The sequence below is a fragment of the Balaenoptera physalus genome, assembly GCF_965194825.1.
Source record: "Balaenoptera physalus genome assembly, chromosome: 8".
In the NCBI taxonomy this organism is placed as follows: Eukaryota; Metazoa; Chordata; class Mammalia; order Artiodactyla; family Balaenopteridae; genus Balaenoptera; species Balaenoptera physalus.
The window spans coordinates 1,820,322-1,844,509 of NC_138887.1; the positions used below are offsets into that span (position 1 = coordinate 1,820,322).

The 24,188-nt window shown below is 34.6% G+C and overlaps 1 protein-coding gene across 4 annotated transcripts in view; it reads right to left on the reverse strand.

Moving 5' to 3' along the window:
* ZPBP (zona pellucida binding protein) overlaps positions 1–24,188 on the reverse strand; it is a 100,425-nt gene that overhangs the window by 45,030 nt on the left and 31,207 nt on the right. For 3 of the 4 annotated variants that reach the window (XR_014266922.1, XM_082473269.1, XM_082473270.1), the window contains exons 5-6: positions 22,086–22,304; positions 9,049–9,125 (exon numbers count right to left, since the gene is read on the reverse strand). Coding sequence is in view for 3 of the 4 variants with exons in the window: in XM_082473269.1 (XP_082329395.1) it covers positions 9,049–9,125; positions 22,086–22,304 (296 nt within the window). In the remaining variant the exon portion in view is untranslated. The remainder of the gene's footprint in view (positions 1–9,048; positions 9,126–22,085; positions 22,305–24,188) is intronic. The other variant, XM_082473271.1, reaches the window with a different exon arrangement.

Sequence of the window (24,188 nt, forward strand, 5' to 3'; positions counted from 1 at the left end):
AAAGGCACAATCATCCAAAAGAAAGAATAAAAGGAAAAACTTACAAGAGATGGGACAAATAGAAAAAAGTGGAAAAATGGTCGATTTAAATCCAAATCATTGATAATTAAATTACATGTAATTGGTCTAAATATTCTAATTAAGAGGCAGGGATTATTAACTTGATTTGTTAGCTGGATTGTTAACTATATCCAAAAGGAATGCTGTCAGCCACATGGCAGAATAGGAGATTCCAGTCTTCACTGCACAAAAACACTGATTTGACAATGATTCAGGGATGAAAATACTTTTTAGGAACTCCTGAATATAGTAGAAATGTTCCAGCACCCCCAGGGACCACAAAACCCAAGATCAGACACACTGAAAATGGTAGGAGAAACTGTTTCACTTTGACTGCATCACCACTTTCCCAGGTCACCAAAACTCAGCACCCAGAGAGATCCCTCTAGACCACAACTTCTCCCTCAGGGGAAGGAAAATGCAACGTGAAGGTTTGGCTTTCCCAAGCTTGGGGTCACTTCCCATGCGGACTCCTTCTGGAGGTCTGCTTCTCTCTTACTGCACCTAGAACTCTGAGGAAATTAGCATGGCCGAATCATTTAGAGAAAGCTGAGAACAAAGAAAAGGGGTTGAAACTCATGGCACCTGGCATGTGTGCCCTGACAGCTGGCACACAGATCTAAGCAGGCGGTATGGAAGCCTGCAGCAAGTTAAACTCTGCAAATTTGGTGAAGGCACACAACCCTGAGACTGTTCCTTCAGGAGAAAGGAAGAGAGATGGAGCTTGCAACCCATGGCTCAGAAGCAAGGGCACTGCCCTGGGGAAAAGAGAAAGGTGACTCTTGGGGCACTTGGCATGACTCTGCAGACTACAGAGAAGGAGCAAACTCCAAGACATCCCCTTTAGGAGGGAGGGAGAGAAATGGAAGATGCATAAAAAGCCTTGGCATTTCAGGCACTGCCCTCAGGAAAAAGGAGTGGTTTGCTCTTAGCACCTGATGTGACTCTCATAACCTGACATGGCTCTGTAGGATTGAGAGAAGAAATAATTCTAAGACATCCACCCCAGGAAAAAGCAAGACTTGAGGAGGTGTAGCCATAAGAAAGATAAGAGAAACTCCTAGAAACTCTAGTCTGGTAAAGGTCATTCTCTCCTGAAGCCAGACCATAAAGATTAGAAGAGGAAACTTTTCTTTAAAAGCACAGGCACCAATTCCAGCATACCAGGATCACAAAGAATCAATAAAACATGACACCATAAAAGAACAACAACAAAAAAAAGCTCCAATAACCAGCTACAAAGGCCAAAGATATGAAGATCTATGAATCACCTAAAAAGAATTCAATATAATCTTAAAGAAACTCAGTAAACTACAAGAAAACACAGATAAAATCAAGAAAACAAGGTGCACACGTGCATGTGTGTGCACACACAAACACATACATACACACAAAACCCAAGAAGTACAACAAAGAGATACAAACCATAAAAAAGAACCAAACAGAAATTCTAGTTTGAAAAATACAGTGATTGGACTTAAAAATTCAATAGAGCTTCAAAGGTTGACTCAATCAAGCATAGAAAAGAATCAATGAATTAAAAGACAGATCATTTGAAATTATCCAGTCTGAGAAACAAAAAGAAAAAAAGAGTGAAGAAATCCTATGAGACTTATTTGATATCATTACCTAAATCAATACATGCACTATGGAGTTCCCTTAAGAAGAGAAAGAGAAAGGACTAGAAAGCTTATTTAAAGAAATAATACCAAAGAACTTTCTAAATCTGCAGAGGGAATGGGAATCCAGATTCATAAACCTTAAAGAATACCAAATATGTTGTACTAAAGGGAACTACACCAAGAAACATTGTTATTAATTTGACAATATTCACAATGACAGAACTATGAAAGTGGCTAGAGAAAAGCAATTCATCAAATAAAGGGTACCCACACACACAAATAATACTATCAGTGATTAGAAGTCAGTGGATGTCTTGGCACAAACCTTCCAGGCTAGGAGAGTACATAATGAAGCATTCAAAGTGCAGAAACAAACAAACAAAACTATGAACCAAGAATACTATACCTGTCAAACCGTCCTTTGAAAATGAAGGAAAGATGAAGAGTTTCCCAGGAAAACAAAAACTGAAAGAGTTCAACACCATTAGAAGTCCCAGCATCTCAGTGCTCTGCCCAAGTGAGTGAACTGCCTTACAAGAATTGCTAAAGAGAGTTCATCAAATGAAATGAAATGAAAGAACACTTAACAGCAACATTAAAAAGTATAAATCTCACAGCAAATACAGACTAATGTAATACTGTAAGGGTGATACATAAATCACATCTTAAACTAGTATAAAAGTTACAGACAAAAGTATCAAAAATATAAGTATAAAAACCTGTAATTAGATGTACAATATAAAAGATGTAACTTGTGACATCAATAACATACTGTGCAGGGGAGAGTATAAGTATAGACTTTCATATGCAATTCATATGCAATACAGACTTGCATATGAACTAAGTTATCAGCTTAAAGTAGACTGTTATAAGATTTATACGTAAGCTTCATGATAACCAAAAAGAAAATATCTTTAAAAAAGAGAAAGGAATCAAAGTGTATCAATACACAAAAAAGTCAGATAACAAAGGATGACAGCAACACTGGAAGAAAGGAACAAAAGAACTACAAACATACAGAAAATAATTAACAAAATGACAATAGTAGTCCCTTACCTATCAATAATAACTTTAAATGTGAATAGATTAAACTCCCCTGTAAAAAACATGACATGGCTTAATGGACAAAACAAGATCATCCAACTATATGCTGTCTACAAGAGATTAACTGTAGATTTAAGGACACTTATAAGCTGAAAGTGAAACATGGAAAAATATCCCATGCAGATGACAACCAAACAGAGCAAGGATGGATGTACATATATCCAAAAAAATCACTTTGAAATAATAAAAAACTGTAATAAGAAACAAAAAAGGTCATTATATAATGATTAAGGAATCAATTCAACAGGAAGATATAACATATATATACACCCAACATCAGCGTATATAAATATATAAAGCAAACACTGACAGAGCTGAAATGAAGAATAGACATCAATACAGTAATAGTAGGAGATTTCAATACTCCAATTTGAATAATGGATAGAATATTCAGACAGCAAATCAATAAGGAACTACCAGACTTGAACAACACAATAGACCAAATGAACTTAACAGATCCACAGAATGTTCCATGCAACAGCAGAAGAAAATGGATTCTTCTCAAGTGCATACAAACATTCTCTAGGATGGGTCACAAAACATGTCTTTACGAATATAAAAATATTAAGCTCACACCAAGTATATCCTCCAACCACAATGAAGTGGACCTAGAAATCAATAACAGAAGGAAAATGAAACGATTCACAAATATGTGGAATTTAAACAACACATCCTGGGACCACTGAGTCAAAGAAGACAACAAAATATCATGAGACAAATGTAAACAAAGACACAAAATACTAAAATTTATGAGATGCAGAAAAAGCAGTACTATGAGGTAAATTTATAGCAATAAAAGCCTATGTTAGAAAAATAGAAAAACATCAAATAAACACCCAACTTTACACCTCAAGAAACTAGAAAAAGAAAGACAAATTAAACCCAAAGTTAGGCGAAGTAAAGAAGGAATAAACACTACAGCAGAAATAAATAAAGTAGAAAACACAAAAATAGAACAATGATGAAACTAAGAGCTGTTTTTTTTTAAAGATAAACTAAGAAGACAAACAATGAGCAAGACTAACAAAGGAAAAAAGAGAGAAGACAAATAAAATCAGAAAAAATAAAATCAGAAATGAAAGAGAAATTACAACTGATGCCACAGAAAGAGAAAAGATGATTATTTTCTTTCATAAATCATAAAAGAGGACTATTATGAAAAACTATATGCCAACAAATTGAATAAGTTAGAATATATGGCAAATTCCTATAAACATACAAAATATAGAGGCTGAATTCAGAAATAAGAAAAAGACAGAAAACATGAACAGACCAATAATAAATAAGAAGACTGAATCAGTTATCAAAAACTTTCTAGCAAGGAAAGCTCCAGGACCAGATGTCAACATAGATGAATTCTACCATATATTTAAAGAAGAATTAATACCAGAATTTCTTAAACTTCATTCAAAAAAAATAGAATAGGGAACACTTCCAAACTCATTTTGTGAGGCAAGTACCACTCTGATACCAAAACCAGACAAAGACACCAAAAGAAAAGAAATTTATAAGATAATATACCTGATTAACATACATACAAGAAACCTCAACTAAACACTAGCAAACCAAATTCAACAACATATTAAAAGGATTATACACCATGACCAACTGGGATGCATCTTTGGTATGCAAGGATGTTTCAACATACACAAATCAATCATTAAAAGAATGAAAAATAAAAATCATATGATTATCACAATAGATGTAGAAAAGCATGATTTCACATCCATTCATAATGAAACTTCTCAATAAAGTAGGAATGTTAGGAACTTGCCAAAATATAATAATTAAGTCCATATAGAAAAATTCCACAGCTAGCAGCACATTCAAAAGTGAAAAACTGAAAACCTTTTCTCTAAGATCTGGGCAAAGAAAGGATGCCCAGTCTTGCTACTTCTATTCAATATAGTACTGAAAGTCCTAAAGAGAGTGATTAGAAAAGAAAAACAAATAAAAATCATCCAAATCTGAAACGAAGAAGTAAAATCATCTGTTTTCAGATGAAATGTTCATATATGCAGAAAACCCTAAAGACTCCACAAAAACTCTTAGAATAAGCAAATTCAGTAAAGCTGCATGATACAAAATCAACATTAAAAAAATCATTGTATTTCTACACACTGGCAAGAAACTATCTAAAAAGGATATCAAGAAAATAATCCCATTAACATGAGTGCAAGAAGAATAAAATACTTAGAAGTAAAATTAAGTAGGAAGATGAGATGTGTACACTAAAAACTAAAAACATTGATGAGAGAAACTTTTTTTAAATAAATAAATGTAAAGATGCCCTACATTCAGATGGAAGACTATTGTGAAAGGGTCCAGAATACCTAGAGGGATTTCGACATTCATTGCAATTTGCTTCCAAATCCCAATGGCATTTTTTCCAGAAACAGAAAAAAAAACCCCTAAAATTCATCTGGAACTACAAAATATCCCAGTCAAAGCAATTTTGAGCAAGATGAACAAAGAGGGAGTCATCACATGTCCTGATTTCAAATTACATTACAAAGCTATATTGATCAAAACCATATGGTATTGGCATAAAAACAGATATATTGTCCAGTGAAACAGCATGGAGTATCCAGAAATAAACCCACACATATACTGTCAACTGGTCTTACACAAGAGAGCCAAGAATACACAATGGGGAAAGGATATTCTCTTCAATAAATGGTTTTGGGCAAACGATTTTTCCAGATGAAGAAGAATGAAATCGGACGCTTATCTTCTACCGTACACAAAAATCAATTCAAAATATATTAAAGATTTAAATGTAAGGCATGAAACTGTAAAATATCTGGAAGAAAATAGCGAGAAAAAAAGTTTGACACTGGCCTTAGCAATGAAAACTTGGATATGATACCAAAAAACACAGGCAACAAAGGCAAAAACAGACAAATGGGATTACATCAAACTAAAAAGTTTCTGAACAGAAAAGGAAATGAACAAGAAAACAACAAGGCAACCTATGAAATGGGAGTGTATTTGTAAACTTTGTATCAGATAAAGGGTTAATTTCCAAAATATATAAGGAAGACATAAAACTCAATAGCAAAATAATAATAATAATAATAATAATCAAATGATCTGAATTTTAAAATAGGCAAAGGAACTGAAGAGACATTTCTCCAAAGAAGACATACAATCAGCAGGTATATGAGAAGATTCTTAACAGAACTAACCATCAGGGAGATGCAATAAAAACCGCAATGCACTATCACGTCACACATGTCAGAATGACAATTATCAGAAAAACAAAAGACAGAAAGTGTTGGTAAGGATATATAGAAAAGGGAATCCTTATACTTTATTGGAATAAATGTAAATTGATGCAGCCACTATGGAAAACAGTATGGAAGGTCCCCAAAAAATTAAAAATAGAATTACCATATGATCTAGCAATTCCATTTCTAGGTATATATCCAAAGTAACTGAAATCAGGATCTCAAAGAGATATCTACACTCCCATGTTCACTATTCACAGTAGTCAAGACAAAGAAGCAACCTAAAAGTCCATCTGTGGTTGAAAGGATATATAAAAAACTGTGGCCTATACATATAATGGAATCTTACACAGCCACAAAAAAGAAGGAATTCTAAGGACATAATTGAACTCAACACCACCATGAATCACCTGTTATAACTGACTTCTATAGACTCAGTCATACAACATCAGGAGAATACACATTCTCCTCAAGCTCAAATGGAACATTCACCGTGACAGACAATATTCTCCACCACAGCACACACTTTAACAAATTAACAAGAACAGAAATCATACAATGTCTGCTCTCAGATCATAATGTAATTAAACAGAAATCAATGGATATTAAACAACACACTGCTAACACATGGGTCAAAGAAGATATCTCAAGACAAATTTAAAAAAGTACTTTGATAAACTCAAAATGGATTAAAGACCTAAATGTAAGGCCAGACACTATCAAACTCTTAGAGGAAAACATAGGCAGAACACTCTATGAAATACATCACAGCAAGATTCTTTTTGACCCAGCTCCCAGAGAAATGGAAATAAGAACACAAATAAACAAATGGGACCTAATGAAACTTAAAAGCTTTTGCACAGCAAAGGAAACCATAAACAAGACCAAAAGACAACCCTCAGAATGGGAGAAAATATTTGCAAATGAAGCAACTGACAAAGGATTAATCTCCAAGATTTACAAGCAGCTCATGCAGCTCAATAACAAAAAAACGAACAACCCAATCCAAAAATGGGTAGAAGACCTAAATAGACATTTCTCCAAAGAAGATATACAGATGGCCTACAGACACATGAAAGAATGCTCAACATCATTAATCATTAGAGAAATGCAAATCAAGACTACAATGAGATATCATTTCACACCGGTCAGAATGGCCATCATCAAAAAATCTAGAAACAATAAATGCTGGAGAGGGTGTGGAGGAAAGGGAACACTCTTGCACTGTTGGTGGGAATGTAAATTGATACAGCCACTATGGAGAACAGTATGGAGGTTCCTTGGAAAACTACAAATGGAACTACCATACGACCCAGCAATCCCACTACTGGGCATATACCCTGAGAAAACCATAGGTCAAAAAGAGTCATGTACCAAAATGTTCATTGCAGCTCTATTTACAATAGCCAGGACATGGAAGCAACCTAAATCTCCATCGACAGATGAATGGATAAAGAAGATGTGGCACATATATACAATGGAATATTACTCAGCCATAAAAAGAAATGAAATGGAGGTATTTGTAATGAGGTGGATGGAGTTAGAGTCAGTCATACAGAGTGAAGTAAGTCAGAAAGAGAAAAACAAATACAGTATGCTAACACATATATACGGAATCTAAGGAAAAAAAAAAAAAAAGCCATGAAGAACCTAGTGGCAAGATGGGAATAAAGACACAGACCTACTAGAGAATGGACTTGAGGATATGGGGAGGGGGTGGGGTGAGATGTGACAGGGTAAGAGAGTGTCATGGACATATATACACTACTAAATGTAAAATAGATAGCTATTGGGAAGCAGCCACATAGCACAGGGAGATCAGCTTGGTGCTTTGTGACCACCTAGAGGGGTGGGATGGGGAGGGTGGGAGGGAGGGAGATGCAAGAGGGAAGAGATATGGGAACATATTGTATGTGTATAACTGATTCACTTTGTTATAAAGCAGAAGCCAACACACCATTGTAAGGCAATTATACTTTAATAAAGATGTAAAAAAAATTAAAAAAAAGAAAAAACAAATAAAAAAAATAAAAAAATAAAATAAAAGTACTTTGAAAATTTTAAATTTCAACAAAATATTAACAAAATTTGTGGGCTATACTAAATAATAATTAAAATAGTACTCATGGATTAAGAAACAGAATTAGAAAAAATAAGATTGCTTTCTGTTCTCAATGCCCTAAAATTTAACTCCTATTTCAAAAGTAAAGGAAAAAATATATCCCTGGGATGAGAGGTAACCCCTCTTTTAAATGGAAATATCTGGTTATATATAAATAGATGATTTAAGCTACATTTCAGGAGGCTTAGTGAGTACAAATTAAGAAATCATCCCCCTGTCAATTTCACTGGGCAAAAGTAACAGATACTGACCTATAAATATGCATTATCTATGATTTTAACAGAAAATTTTCACAATCATAAAATGTAAATTACATTGTAGTCCAAATATTTTAAAATATTATTTTTAATGAAGTGTTCAGGGTCATTGAAGAGTAATCTGAAGTAGGAAAATCTGCCATAAATTTACTGAGCATGAATAATATGTTAAGCATAATGTAAAAGACAAAACTAAATTAAATTGCTGCTGGAAGAAGTTACAGCATAATTTTCACCCTAAGCATAGATACAAGATGCTGAGTATAGAGCAATGTGAAAACAGTTAATAAACAGTATAGATCAAATTTATTATTTAGGATTAATAACAGTAACATGGAGAGAATTCTTCTGGATTATTAGTTATAAATTAATTTGCAATAGCAAACAAGGCTATATAAATGGGAAAATCCTATTTCCTAATACAATCAGTTACAACATGCTAAATCTCAAAGCATTTCATAAAAATATTAACTCCACTAAATTCTCGTCATTTATTATTTGATGTTATTTGATGAAGTTTTATTTTTATTGTTGAATTCCCTAAGTGTGTGTGTTGCGGGGGGTGGTGGTGTGTTCTATAAATAGCTAAGATGCTTACTCACACCCTGGGCATGTTCACCATTTCCTCTTTTTTCTCACCTCACATAACATACCTTAGATAGTCTTTTGGAAGATTCACAACTATGGTCTGCACATGGATTGGGTCCTTTTTCAGTGTCTAGAGATGAAACTGAGAAAATATTTTATATTTTATCATGGGTCTAAACTACTATATCACAATATTTAAATTGGCTTTTGAAATATAAAATAGACCATGTGTCTAATATTTCTATTCCACTAAAAAATTAAGCAATTTTCCAAATGTTAAATCACTCTTTTCAGCCAAAAACCTAATGTAAAAATTTATCTTATATAAATAAGGAAAACCTATTGCAGTGAACTTAAGAGTATGTGGCAATTGACATCATACAATTTTTAACAATGGAATTATTTTGCTTTTTATACCATATATATGTATATGTATGTATAAATGTGTTTACTCATTCAATATTCTATTTAACTCTACCCATATAATATAGTGTTAGTCATTTGACTAACTCAATTCTTAATCTCTACAAAGAGATAAATGATTATAACAATACTGAAAAGAGAATGAGGTTGGACTACAGTAGTGGCCATGGTAACTAAGATGATGAACACAGTCATATATGCATGCATTCATGTACCTATTTATTCAATAAGTAATTATTGAGAGTCTATTACATACTAAGAGTTATTCTAAGAGTCTGAGACACATAAGTGATCAAAATCTACAAACTCCCTGACTCTTTGGAAATTATATTCTAAGGTAGAAAATGAGAATAAATGACAATACAAACAATAAACAATCATCATTACAAAAACATATTTTGTGATAAGGTGATAAGTACTAGAAAAGAAAGAGCAAGGAAAGAATCCTATAACCTGCAAAATTGCCCTTCAAGAGTGAGAGAGAAATGAAGACTTTCCTAACTAAACAAGAGCTGAGGGAGTTTGTGACCACCTGACCTGCCCAGCAAGAACTGCTCAGGGAGTCCTGCAGGTGAAGTGAAAGGATACTAGAAGGTAACGTGAAGCTGCATGCAGAGAAATAAAGACCTCAACAAAGGTAAGCACACGGACGACAGAAGCTGCTGCCACTGTCAGATCAGATTGTAACAGCAATTTTTCTATACATGACTTAAGAGTCTAATATACTTAAGAAAAAACAATTGGTCTAAAGGCTAGTATTACTGTAACTTTGGTTTGTAACGCCACACTTTGTTTTCTATATAAATTAAGAGACTAATTCATTTAAACTAATTATTAGTTATATTTTGGGGCACACAATTTATAAAGTAGCAAGTTTATGTCATCAACAACTGAAAGAGGTGGGGATACAGCTGTTAAAGGAGAGTTTTCATATGGTGTAGAAGTTAGGTTGGTATAAATTCAGATTAGAGTGTTATAAACTTAGGAATGTGAAATGTAATTCCCGTGGTAACAACAAAGAAAATAACTATAGAATATACACAAAAGGAAATGAAAAAGAGTTCAACATTTAACTACAAAAAAGTCAACTACACAAAAAAGACTATAATGAAGGAAATGAGGAACAAAACTGCTATAAAGCATAAAGAAAACAAACAGCAAAATGACATTGGTAAATTCTGCATTATCAATAATCATTTTAAAAGTAAATGGATTGGGGACGTCCCTGGTGGCGCAGTGGTTAAGAATCCACCTGCCAATGTAGGGGACACGGGTTCGAGCCCTGGACCGGGAAGATCCCACATGCCATGGAGCAACTAAGCCCATGTGCCACAACTACTGAGCCTGTGCTCTAGAGCCCGTGAGCCACAACTACTGAAGCCCGTGCTCCCTAGAGCCCACGCACCACAACTATTGAGCCCACGTGCTCCAACTACTGAAGCCCGCACGCCTAGAGCCCATGCTCCACAGCAAGAGAGGCCACCACAGTGAGAAGCCCACGCACCACAATGAGGAGTAGCCCCCGTTAGCCACAACTAGAGAAAGCCTGCACGCAGCAATGAAGACCCAACACAGCCAAAAATAAACAAATAAATAAATAAATAAGTGTATTAAATTCTCAAGTCAAAAGAGAGAGATTTGAGAATGAATAAAAAAACATAATCCTACTACGTACTGTCTATAGGAGACTCACTTAGATACAAAAACAGATTGCAAATGAAAGGATGGAAAAAGATATTCCATGCAAATAGTAACCAAAACAGAACAAGAGTTGTTATACTCATAAGAGATAAAATAGACTTAAAATCAAGAAAGGGTATAAGAGACAAATAAGGACAATATATACTAATAAAAGGTTTAACACAGCAAGTATATGTAATGTAAATATAAACATTTACATACCTAATATCAGACCATGAAAACTTTTGAAGTAAAACCTAACAGCATTCAAAAGAGAAATATACATTTCTACAATAACATTTGGAGACTTCAATATCTCACAATAGTGGATAGAAGAGTCAGATAGAAGGTAAGTAAGGAAATAGAGATCTTAAACAACACAGTCATAACCCAGGACTGGATGACTTCAGTGGTGAGTTCTAACAACAGTTAGAAGAATTAATACCAATCCTCTCAAACACTTCCAAAAAGGTGAAGAGGAGGTAACACTTCTAAACTCATCCTCTGAGGCCAGCGTTACCCAGACACAAAAGCCAGACAAAGACACCATAAGACACTATAGATCCACATCCCTAATCAACACTGATGAAAAACTCAACAAAATACTAACAAACCAAACTCAGGGGCTTACTAACAGGATCATATACCATGCGCAGGTGGGGTTTATTGCCAGAATTCAGGGATGGGCCCACATACAACTATGCCATTTCATCTCAGTAATGGAAGTTGTAGCCAGTGCGTTGTGGCAGGAAAGCGAAATAAGAGGCGTCCAAATTGGAAAAGAAGCAGGAAAATTACTTCTGTTCAGAGATGCTATGATCTCATACGCAGACAGTAAGATTCCACAAATAAAACTGTTAAGAACTAATAAATAAATTCAGCAAAGTTGCACAATACAAAGTCAATGCACAAATCAGCTGCGTTTCTATACACTACAATGAAAAGCCTGAAAAGAAAATTATGGGAACAATTCCATTTACAAAGGCATCAGAAAGAATAAAATACTGAGGAATTAACCAATTAATTAACCATTACCTTAACCAATATGCAGGAATTAACTTACAATTAACTTAACCATTGTTGAAAGAAATTAAAGAAGACATAAATAAATAGAAATGCATCCAATGTTCATAGACTGGAAAACGTAACATCGTTAAAATGTCAATACTACACAAAACAATCTATAGACTCAATGCAATCAACATTAAAATCCCAACTACATTTTCTGCAAAACAGAAATATGCATGCTAAAAATCTATGTGGAATCACAAGGGGCTTTATATAGCCAGAAGTCTTAAAAAAGAATAAAGCTAAAGATCACAATTCTTGATTTCAAAATTTACTACAAAGCTGCAGTAACCAAAACAGTGTGCTACTGGCATAAAGACAGAAATACTGACCAATGTAACAGACAGCCCAGAAATAAGTCCTCACATATATGGCCAAATGATTTTTGACAACGGTGTCAACACTATTCGATGGGGAAAGGACAGCCTTTTCAATAAATGGTGCTGGGAAAACTGGATATCCACATGCAAAAGGATGAAATTGGATTCTTACCTAACACCATACATGCAAATTAGCTCAAGATGGATCAAAAACCTAAATGTAAGAAATAAAACTACAAAATTCTTAGGAGAAAACTTATGGCAAAAGCTTCATTGGATTTGGCAGTGATTTCTTGGATATGTCACCAAAGGTACAAGAAACAAAAGAAAAAAACAGACAAGTGGACTTCATCAAAAAAATTTTTTAAAGTGTGCATCAAAACACAATAGCAATAGAGTTAAAAGGTAACCTACAGAATGTGAGAAAATATCTGCAAGTCACATATCTGATAAGGGATAAATATACAGAATATATAGAGAACTCCTAAAACTCAATACCAAAAAAAACCAAACAACCAGATTAAAAAATGGGCAATGAACAAAAAAAAAAAAAAAAAAAGTGGGCAATGAGGGACTTCCCTGGTGGTCCAGTGGTTAAGACTCCATGCTCCCAGTGCAGGGGGCCTGGGTTCGATCCCTGGTCAGGGAACTAGATCCCACATGCTGCAACTAAGAACCCGCATGCCACAACTAAGACCCAGCACAGCCAAATAAATAAATAAATAAATAAATAATTTTTTTTTTTAAATGGGTAATGAAATTGACTAGGAATTTCTCCAAAGGAGATGTACAAATGGCCAATAAGCTCAGGAAAAGATATTCAACATAACTAATTTTTAGGGAAATGCAAATCAAAACTATAATGAGACACTACCAAATACCCATTAGGATGGTTACTATGAAAACAAAAGAAAATAACTAGTGCTGGTGAGAATGTGGTGAATTGGAACTCTTGTACACTGTTGGTGGGAATGCAAAATGTTGTAGCCACTGTGGAAAAACAGTAGCAGTTCCTCAAAAAAAAAACAAAAATCAAAACAGAATTACTATTATGATCTAGCAAATCCACCTTTGAGTATATACCCAAAAGAACTGAATGCAGGGTCTCAAAGAGACATGTGTACACCTATAAGCAGCATTATTCACAATAGTGAACTGAAAACAACACAAGTGGCCATCAATGCATTCACGGAGAAGCAAAATGTTGTATATACACAGAATGAAATATTATTAGTTCTTAAAAAGGAAGAAAATCCTGCCATATGTTACAACATGGATGAACCTTGAGGACATTTTGCTAAGTGAAATAAGCCAGAAACAAACAGAAAACTACTGTATGATTCCCCTTATATGAGATATTTAGTTAAAATCACAGAGATAGAAAGTAGAAGGGTAGATGCTAGGAGCTGCAGGGAAAAGAGCAACTTATTGTTTAGTAGAAACAGAGTATCAGCTTCCCACAAGGAAAGTGTTTTGGAGGTGAATGATGATAACAGTTAGACATGAATGTATTTAATACGACGTAACTGTATACTTGAAATGGTTAAGATTAATTTTATGTTATGTGTATTTTACCACAATAAAAAAATGGAAGAAAATTAAAAATAAAAGAATTAAATCAGACTTCTCCTCAGAAGCCATGCAAGCAAGAGAATAGTGTGAATGATTTTAAACACAGTATTGAAACAAAAAAAAGTCACCGGGGCTTCCCGGGTGGCGCAGTGGTTGAGAATCTGCCTGCCAATGCAGGGGACACGGGTTCGAGCCCTGGTCTGGGAAGATCCCACATGCCGCGGAGCGGCTGGGCCCGTGAGCCACAATTACTGAGCCTGCGCGTCTGGAGCCTGTGCTCCGCAACAAGAGAGGCCGCGACAGTGAGAGGCCCGCGCACCGCGATGAAGAGTGGCCCCCACTTGCCGCAACTAGAGGAAGCCCTCGCACAGAAACGAAGACCCAACACAGCCAAAAAATAAATAAATAAATAAATAATAATTTAAAAAAAAAAAAAAAAAAAGTCACCAAACTAAAATACTGAATTCCATGAAATTATTCTTCAAAACTGAAATAAAAACAAAGACTTTCTCAGAAAAACAAAAACTGAGAGAATCTGTCACCAGAAACCCAGACTTATAGGAAACATTAAAAGAAGTTCTTCATAAAGAAGGAAAACAATACATGTCCACAACTTGGATCTAAATAAAGGAAGGGCACTAGAGAAGGAATAAAAGAAGGTAATAGTAAATCTATTTTTCTTATTCTTAACTGATCTGACAATAGCTTGTTCAAAAGCTTATGGATGAGTAAAATAAATTACTGCATTTTTATAAGGGAAGAGAGGACAAATTTGGGAATTCTATTATGAAGTACTTGTACTACCCATGAAATGGTACAGCATTATTTGAAAGTAGACTTGGATTAGTCATAAAGGTGTACTGCAAACTACAGGGCAAACACTTAAAGTAAAAAACAAATTATAATTGATATGCTAAGAGAAACAAATGGAATCATATAAATGCTTGATTAAAACCAGAGAAGGCAAAAAAGTAGAAGAGGAAAAAGAAACAAAGAAAAGGGGCAACAAATACAGAACAGTAACAAATATGGTAAATGTTAATCCAACTCCACCAATAATCATTTTTAAAGTCAATGGTTTAAATTCACCAATTAAAAGACAGAGACTGGGCTTCCCTGGTGGCGCAGTGGTTGAGAATCTGCCTGCTAATGCAGGGGACACGGGTTCGAGCCCTGGTCTGGGAAGATCCCACATGCCACAGAGCAACTGGGCCCATGAGCCACAATTACCGAGCCTGCGCGTCTGGAGCCTGTTCTCCGCAACGGGAGAGGCCGCGATAGTGTAAGGCCCGCTTGCCGCAACTAGAGAAAGCCCTCGCACAGAAGCGAAGACCCAACACTGCCATAAATAAATAAAGAAAGAAAGAACTGATTGAAGGACTTTATTAAAAAAAAAAAAAAAGACAGAGACTGTCAGAATGAATTTTTTAAAGATCTAATTATATCTCATCTACAAGAGACCCAGTTTAAACATAAAGACACTGATAGACTAAAAGTAAAGGGATGGAGAAAAATATACCATGCTAACATGAATCAAAAGAAAGCTGGAAAAGCAATATTAACTTTAGACAAAAGACAAACATCTAGACAAAGAAAAAAAGAGAAATTAAAGTAGAGGACATTACTATATATCTTTCATAAATAAAAAGGATTATAAGAATATTAAGTACAATAGTATGTTAAAAATTAGATAACCTACATGAAATAGATGAAAATATAAATTATCTAAACTGACCCAAGAAGAAACACAAAATATGAACAGGCATGTAACAAACAGATCAAATCAGTAATCAATGATCTTCCAATAAAGAAAACCCTGGACCCAATGGCTTCAGTGGTGAACTCTACCAAACATTAACTATTAAAAGAAATCTTTCTCCATCACTTTCAAAAGAATAGAAGAGGAAGGGACACTTCTTAAAACTCATTTCATGAAGCCAGTAGTACCCTGATACCAAGGGCAGACAATAACAAGAAAAGAAAACTCTGGGCTAATATCAATTTGAATGCAAATACTCTCAATAATAGAAGTACAAAATTATTCCAGCAGCATACTAAAAAAATATATATACCCTGACCAAGTGGGATATATTGCAGGAGTACAAGTGTGGTTCACCATGTGGAAATCAAAAATTACAATGCACAACATTCATAGAAGGGAAAAAATACATAATCATCTCATTTGACACAAAAGAAACATTTGACAAAAGCTAACACCCTTTCATGATTAAAAAAAACCACACTCAATAAACTAGGAATTGAAAGTAACTGCTTCACCCTGATAAAGAGGTTTTATGAAAAACCCACACAGCCAATGTCAAATTCAATAGTGAAACACTTAAACTTTTCCCCTAGGATCAAGAACAATTCAAGCATGTCCACTTTTGCCATTTCTACTAAACAATATATTGACATTCTAGCAAGAGCAATTTGGCACAAAATAGACAGAGAAGAGATAAAAGTTATCCAAATTGGAAAGAAGTAAGTAAGACTATTGTTATCCTTAGGTGACATAATCTTCCATGTAGAAAATACTAAAAATTCCAAGCACCATAAAAAAACTCTTAATTAATTAAACCAAAATGTAAGATACACAAAAAAAACAATGTATTTCTACACACTAGCGATGAACAATGTGAAAAAGAAAATTATTGCACTTACAATAGCATCAAAAACAATAACATACGTAGTAATTACTTTATCAAGAGGTTTAAGACTTATACACTGAAAAGTATAAAGCACTGCTAATAGATAAAGAAGTCTGCTGTGGTCTAAATATTTTATGTCCCCCCCAGTTCTTATGTTGAAATGCTAATGCCCAATGTGATGGTATTAGGAGATGGGGTCTTCAGGAAGTGCTTAGGTCATGAGAATAGAGCCTTTATGAATGAGATTGGTGCTCTTACAAAAGAGGCTCCAGAGAAACCCCTAGCTCCTTCTGCTATGTGAGGACATAATGAAAAGTCTGTAACCCTTAAGAGGGCCCTCACCAAATATGGTGGCACTGTAACCTCAGAAATGTGAGAAATAAATTTCCATTGTTTATAAGCTACCCAGTCTATGGTATTAGTTACAGCAGCCCAACAGACTAAGACAAAGTCCTAAATAAAGGGAGAGCTATCCTGTGTTCATGGGTTGGAAGACAATATTGTTCAGGAGGTAACATTAGAGACATCTACAGATTCAATGCAAACCCCAATGGCCTTGTTCAACAGGAATGGAAAAGCAGGTGCAAAAAAACATATGGGATTGCAACTGACTTCAAATAGCCAAAACAATGTTGAAAAGGGGAGAACAAAATTTAAGGACGCCCACTTCCCAATTTCAAATATTACTACAAACAAAGCTACTATCAAAACCTTATGATCAAAACGTTGTGGACTAGCAAAAGAATAGGCATACAGAGCAATGAAATAGAATTAACAGCCCGGAAATAGATTCACCTATCTGTGGCTAAGTAAGTTTCAACAAGAGTACCATGACAATTCAATGAGAAAAGAACAGTCTCTTCAAAATCGGTGTTGGCATAATCGTACATCCACATTCAAATGTATGAGGTTCGATCCATGTTTCATAGCATATACAAAAATTAACTCAAAATGAATCTGAGACCTAAATGTAGGTGGTAAACTTCAAAATTCCTAGAAAATAGCAAAATGAGTACACATCAAGCAAAGAGATCTCAAATAAAAAACGTAATATTATACCTCAAGGAATAAGAAAAAGAAAATCACGCTAATCCCAACATTAGCAGAAGAAAGGAAATAATAGATTAGAGCAGAAATAAATGAAATAGGAAAAAACAGAAATGGCTAACGAAACCAAAACTTGGTTTTTTGAAAAGATAAAACTGACAACCTTTAGCTATAATAAGAAAAAAAGAGGACCCAAATAAATGAAATTATAAATTAAAGAAGAGACGTTACTCTGATACCCAGAAATACAAAGGAGCCAAAGAGACTACTATGAATAACTATACACCAAAAATTGGACAACTGAGAAGAAACTGATAAATTCCTAGAAACATGCAACCTACCAAGACCGGAATCATAAAGAAGTAGAAAATTTGAACAGATCAATAGTGAGTAAGGAGATAGAATCATTAACCAAAAATCTCCCCCCAGCCCCACAAAAAAGCCCAGAAGCAGATGGCTTCACTGATGAAGTCTACCAAATATTTAAAGAACTAATGTCAATCTTTCTCAAACTTCCAAAAAACTGAAGAGGAGGTAACATGCTCAAATCATTTTACAAGGCCTGATACCAAAGCCAGATAAGGACACTGATCGAAAAGAAAACTACAGGCCAATATTCCTGATGAATATAGATAGAAAAATCCTCAACAAAATACTGGCAAGCCAAAATGAACAGCACATTAAAAGCATCAAACAACATGAGCAAGTGGGATTCATCTCTGAGATGCAAGGATGGTTCAACATATGCAAATGAACAAATGTGATTCATCACATTAATAGAATGAAAAATAAAAACCACATGGTCATCTCAATATATGCAAAAATGTATCTGACAAAATTCAACTTCCTTTTAAAATAAAACTCTCAACAAATTAGGTACACAATGAATCTACCTTAATATAGTAATGGCCATGTATGACAAGTCCACAGCTAACATCATACTCAATATGAAAGGTTGAAAGATTTTCCTCTAAGATCAGGAACAAGGAAAGGATGCCCACTCTCACCACCCCTGTATAACACAGTACTGGAAGTCCTAGCCAGAGTAGTCCAGCAAGGCAAAGAAATAAAAGACACCTGAATCAAACAAGGAGAAGTGAAACTATCTCTGTCTGCATATGATGTAATTTGACATAGAGAAAATCCTAAAGACTTCAGCAAAAAACTGTTAGACTTAATAAATGAATTTAGCTAAGTTTCAGGATACAAAACAACATGCAAAAATTGGTATAATTTCTATATAATAACAAATTATCTGAAAAGAAATAAAGAAACAATCCTATTTACAATACTATCAAAAACAAAAAAATACATAGGAGTAAATTTAAACAAGGAGGTAAAAGGTCTGTACACTGAAAATTACAAGACAGTGATGAAAGAAACTGAAGAAGACACAAATAAATGGAGATGCCTCATGTTCATGAATTGAATGAAATTAATATTGTTAAAATATCCATATAACCCAAAGTAGCCTACAGATTCAATGTAATCTTTACTAAGATTCCAATGTATTTTTTACAGAAATAGAAGAAAAAAATCCTAAAATTTGTATGGAATCACAAAAGACCCTGAATAACCAATGCAGTTCTAAGAAAGAACGAAGCTGGAAGTATCACACTTCTAATTTCAAATTATATTACAAAGGTATAGTAGTCAAAACAATATGGTACTGGCATAAAAACAAACACATAGTCCTATGGAATAGAACTGAAAACCCAGGAAATAAACCTATGCATGTAAGGTCAACTAATATTTGACAAGAAAGCCAAGAATACTCAGTTGAGAACAGACAGTCTCCCCAATAAATGGTACTGGGAAAACTGGACATTCACATGCAGAAGAATGAAACTAGACTCCTATCTCATACCACTCACAAAAATTAACTCAAAATGGATTAAAGACTTAAATGTAAAACCTAAACCATAAAACTCCTAGGAGAAAACACAGGGAAAAGCTGGTGCTGGCAATGACTTTATGAATATGACACCAAAGCACAAGCAATGAAAACAAAAATAAACAAATGGGACTACATACAACTAAAAAAGCTTCTTCACAGCAAAAGAAACAATCAAAAAACTGAAAAGACAACCTAGAGAATGGTATAAAATATTTGATAACCACATAAATTTGATAAGACAATAATATCCTAAATATATAAGGAACTCATACAATTCAAAAACAAAAAACAAATAACCCAATTAAAAATTGAAAAGGACCTGAATAGACAATTTTTTCTTAGAAAGTATTCAAATGGCCAACAGGTAAATGAAAAGGTGCTCAACATCACAATTCATCACAGAAATGAAAATCAAAACCATGAGATATCACCCACATCTGTTAGAATGATGATTATCCAAAAGACAAGAGATGAGTGTTAGCAAGGATGTGGAAAAAAGGTAACCCTTGTGCACCTTTAGTGGGAATATGAATTGGTATAGCTACTATGGAAAATAGTAGGGAGGTTCCTCAAAGGGTAAAAAAAAAAAAAAAAAAAAAAAATAGAACTACCATATGATCCAGCAATTCCACTTCTGGACACACATCTGAAGGAAATGAAATCACTCTCTCTTAGAGATATCTGTACCCACGTGTTCAATGCAGCATCATTCACCATAGCTAAGACATAGAAACAACCTAAGTATCCATCAACAGATGAACGGATAAAGAAAATATGGTGTACACACACACACACACACACACACACACACATAGAGGAATATTATTCAACCATAAAAATGAAGGAGATTCTGCCATGTGTAACAAAACAGATAAAACTTGAGGGCATTTTGCTAAGTGAAACAAGTCAGAGAAAGACAAATACTGTATGGCCTTACTTATATGTGGAATCTACAAAAACTGAACTCAGAAAAAGAGAACAGATTGGTGATTGCCAGGGGCATGGATCGGGGGTGAGGGAAATGAATGAAGGAAGACAAAGGGTACAAATAAATTCAGGTATGTAATGCAGAGCTTGGTGAATCTAGTTAATAATACTGTATTGTATATATTTGAAAGTTGCTATAAGAGTAGATTTTAAAAGTTCTTACTGCAGAAATAAATACATTGTAACTATGTGAGAAGATCTATGTGCTTAACCTTATTATGGTAAACATTTTGCAATACATAGATACATCAAATCCTTATGTTGTTCACTTTGAACTAACGTATTGTTATATGTCAATTATGTATCAATAAAGCTAGGGAAAAAAATCAAAATTGGGCAAAGGACTTGAATGGACATTTCCCCCAAAAAAATATACGAATGGTCAATAAGCACATGAAAAAATGCTCAACATCATGAGTCATTACAGAAATGCAAATTAAGCCCACAGTGAACTCATTTCTATCGAAAATCATCTCTTTTCTCTTATGGGTTCAAGTACACTTTCAGGTTTTCTCAAGACTATTAAATGCCTATTAATAGCACCTATTCAATACACCAGGTACAAAGACCCCATAACTCTTATGAATGCTAACAGTGGGTCTTTGATGAGCTAAAGAAAGACTCAGCCTATCTTTCATAATTTGCTTCAGGGGCTGGAGAAAAACTCTCAAAAGTTTTTCTGGAGAAGAGAAAATAAGTAAGGAAGATAAAAGATAGTGAAAATGGGGTTGAACACCTCTTATTCTTTTCTCTGAAAGCTTCGCACCTCTCACTTGTATCTAAACATTCAATCCTAGATGGCCAAGAAAGAGAGAGGGAATATCAGAGAAATGAGTAAGTGTAATCAAACACTGACAGTAGAGGAATCAAGGACAGGGGGTAAAGAAGAAAGAAAGGAGACAGCAACATACCATTTGAGATGAAAAGTGGAGGGGGTCCTCTCGCCACTGGGATCCATTAAGAACACATGCATGGGTATTCCTAAATGCTCATTCATAAACAGGCCCTTTATAAATCTAAAGTCTTCAGATATTAAGTCCAATTCTTGGTTTTCCAGAATACACTGGGCTTTTGCTCTGCATTGTTAGGAAAAGCAACCTAAGCTGTTAGAACAGTCCCTCTGGTCTAAACTGTTAACCTAGCTTATTATATAATTACACGCTTTTACAAATTAAATCTTTGTAGCTAAACATCATGATAGATATTCCTCATACTAAATTCCATTCTATAGTAAATTATCATAGCAATGTTTAAGTTATTTGGGAACCCAAACTTTTCATTAAGTACATGAATCAGCAGAAATGTATTTGGGGGCTATTAGAACTAAGAAGTGAAAGTAAAGAATATGCAACATTCAGATCTATAGCATTTACATTCTAAAAATGTCGCTAGTAACTCACATCTCTAAGATTAGTTTTGCATTCTAACTTTGTTTTCTTTAGAGAACTGCATATACTTACCTGAAAATGTAAAAAACAATTCATTTTGCAAACCAGCTCTTTGCATTTTAACACGATGGCATTCAGACTTAAGTAAGAAAACTTGACATGAAAGGTCAAGAACCAATTTGCTTAAAATCTGAAGAAGTTTCTTCTCAAAAGAAACATTATAGACACTATTGCAGGGAGCTGCATGATATCGAGCTGTGAACTGGTAATAATACTGCGGCTCACGATAAGCTGCAAAAAATTAAACAGAGAACAATACGGCAATGGTTATTTAAGCAATTCAGATATATTTCAGCTGTTCAAGAGAAATCATTACTTGGAATACATTGGACCCTTGTACAACGCAGGGTTAGGGTTAGGAACACCAGCCACACCCCCAGGTGAAAATCCACGTACAATCTATAGTCAGCCCTCCTTACCCATGTTCCTCTGAATCCAGGGTTCTGCATGTGTGGAGGTGGATCGTGCGGTACTGCAGTATTTGCTACTGAAAACATCCATGTATAACGGACCCACACAGCTCAAACCCATGTTGTTCAAAGGTGAACTGTGTATGTTTTTATATACAGCCATATATACATAATTTTAATTTAACAAGCACTTATCTAGCAGCTACTAAGTGACAAATGCTGTTATAGGCACTTTACAAATAGAAACTCATTTAAATCTCCTAAGATTATTGAAGACTGGTATAATCTTCACATCCAGCATGTATTGAGGGATACTATGTCACATGCCTAATGCCTGTGCTATCAAAACTGAGACTCTAGCTGAGGAGCCTAGCCCAGAGCCTGTGCCCTTAACCACCATGTCATGCTGCCTCAAACTCAGGTATGAGACTTCCCTAAGTTTAAATATTCATCTTAGAAGAAAAGAGAGTCATATAATTGCCAACAATAGGCAAAAAAAAAAGTATGTTTCTAACTTATCTATAAGCTTTATTGAGTTCAATTATAACACCTGAAAGTGAGATTAGGGGTTTTTTTTCTATCCATTTCAAAATCTCCCTGAAATGACACAAGAAATATAAAAATGATAAATCCATGGTACTAGAAATCAGAAAAGTTTACCGTCTGAGACAGGGAGCTCTGTTGCTACCTTTGTTAATCAAGGGGCCTGCTGAGGAGACACTTTCCACTCACACTAAAGTGACAGCCACCACTGTTCACTCTCCTACCTGCTCATTTAAGCCAAAATTGAGTGCACAGACCAAGCTACTATAAGCCTTTGTATTCAAGGTTGAGACCTGACAGCTTCTAATTCATTTACAAACATGAATGAAAACCACAGATTTTCCTAACTAAATCCGGGGAAATCCAAAAGCACTAAAGAAAAGCATGAAAATGAAAAAGCAAGGGAAAATAACATAAAAGAAAATTAATGTAGGAAGCATTTAGAAATAAGTTTTTAAAATTCTAACTAGTAAAGATAGAAAATGTATCCATAAAACTATTATAAAGCTATTGTAGAAGAGAAGTGATGGTAAATATGAAAAGCAACCTGGAAAAAAATTTTAAATACAAATACTGAAATTTAAAAATTAATTGAAGTAATAAATGAAAACAAGGTTAAAAATATATGTTTGGAGATGAAATAATGAAATTCTCACATAGCATAGATCAAAATTAGAAACAAAATGACAAGAGCAAAGGAAGAGAAAAGGAAGAGAGATCCCAGATATCCTATGTCAAAGTGAAGGAGTTCCAGGAGAGAACAGAGCAGACAAAGAAGAAGTTAATCAGGGGACAAACAGGGAAAACACTCTGTAAGCTGAAGAAAGATTTGTGTCACCACGCCAAAAAGTTCCATGAAACTGTCAATAAGAAAACTGAAAAACAATGTCACATTGAGACATAAATCTTAAAAATCTATCAATATCATGCATTTACTGATACATACATTCCCATATGATAAATGACTGATTTATATTGATTATATCATGACTGATCACATCAAAGCCCTGTGATGTGATACACACAAGCACCACGTAGACGAGTGAACCTTATCAGATGGACCTGGAAGCTGCAGCAAGGCTCACAGCAAGGACTGCAGACAGAGCAAGCACTCCTCTGGTTCACGGGCTAAAAAAAGAACTCCTTTTTCCTTCCAGAAATC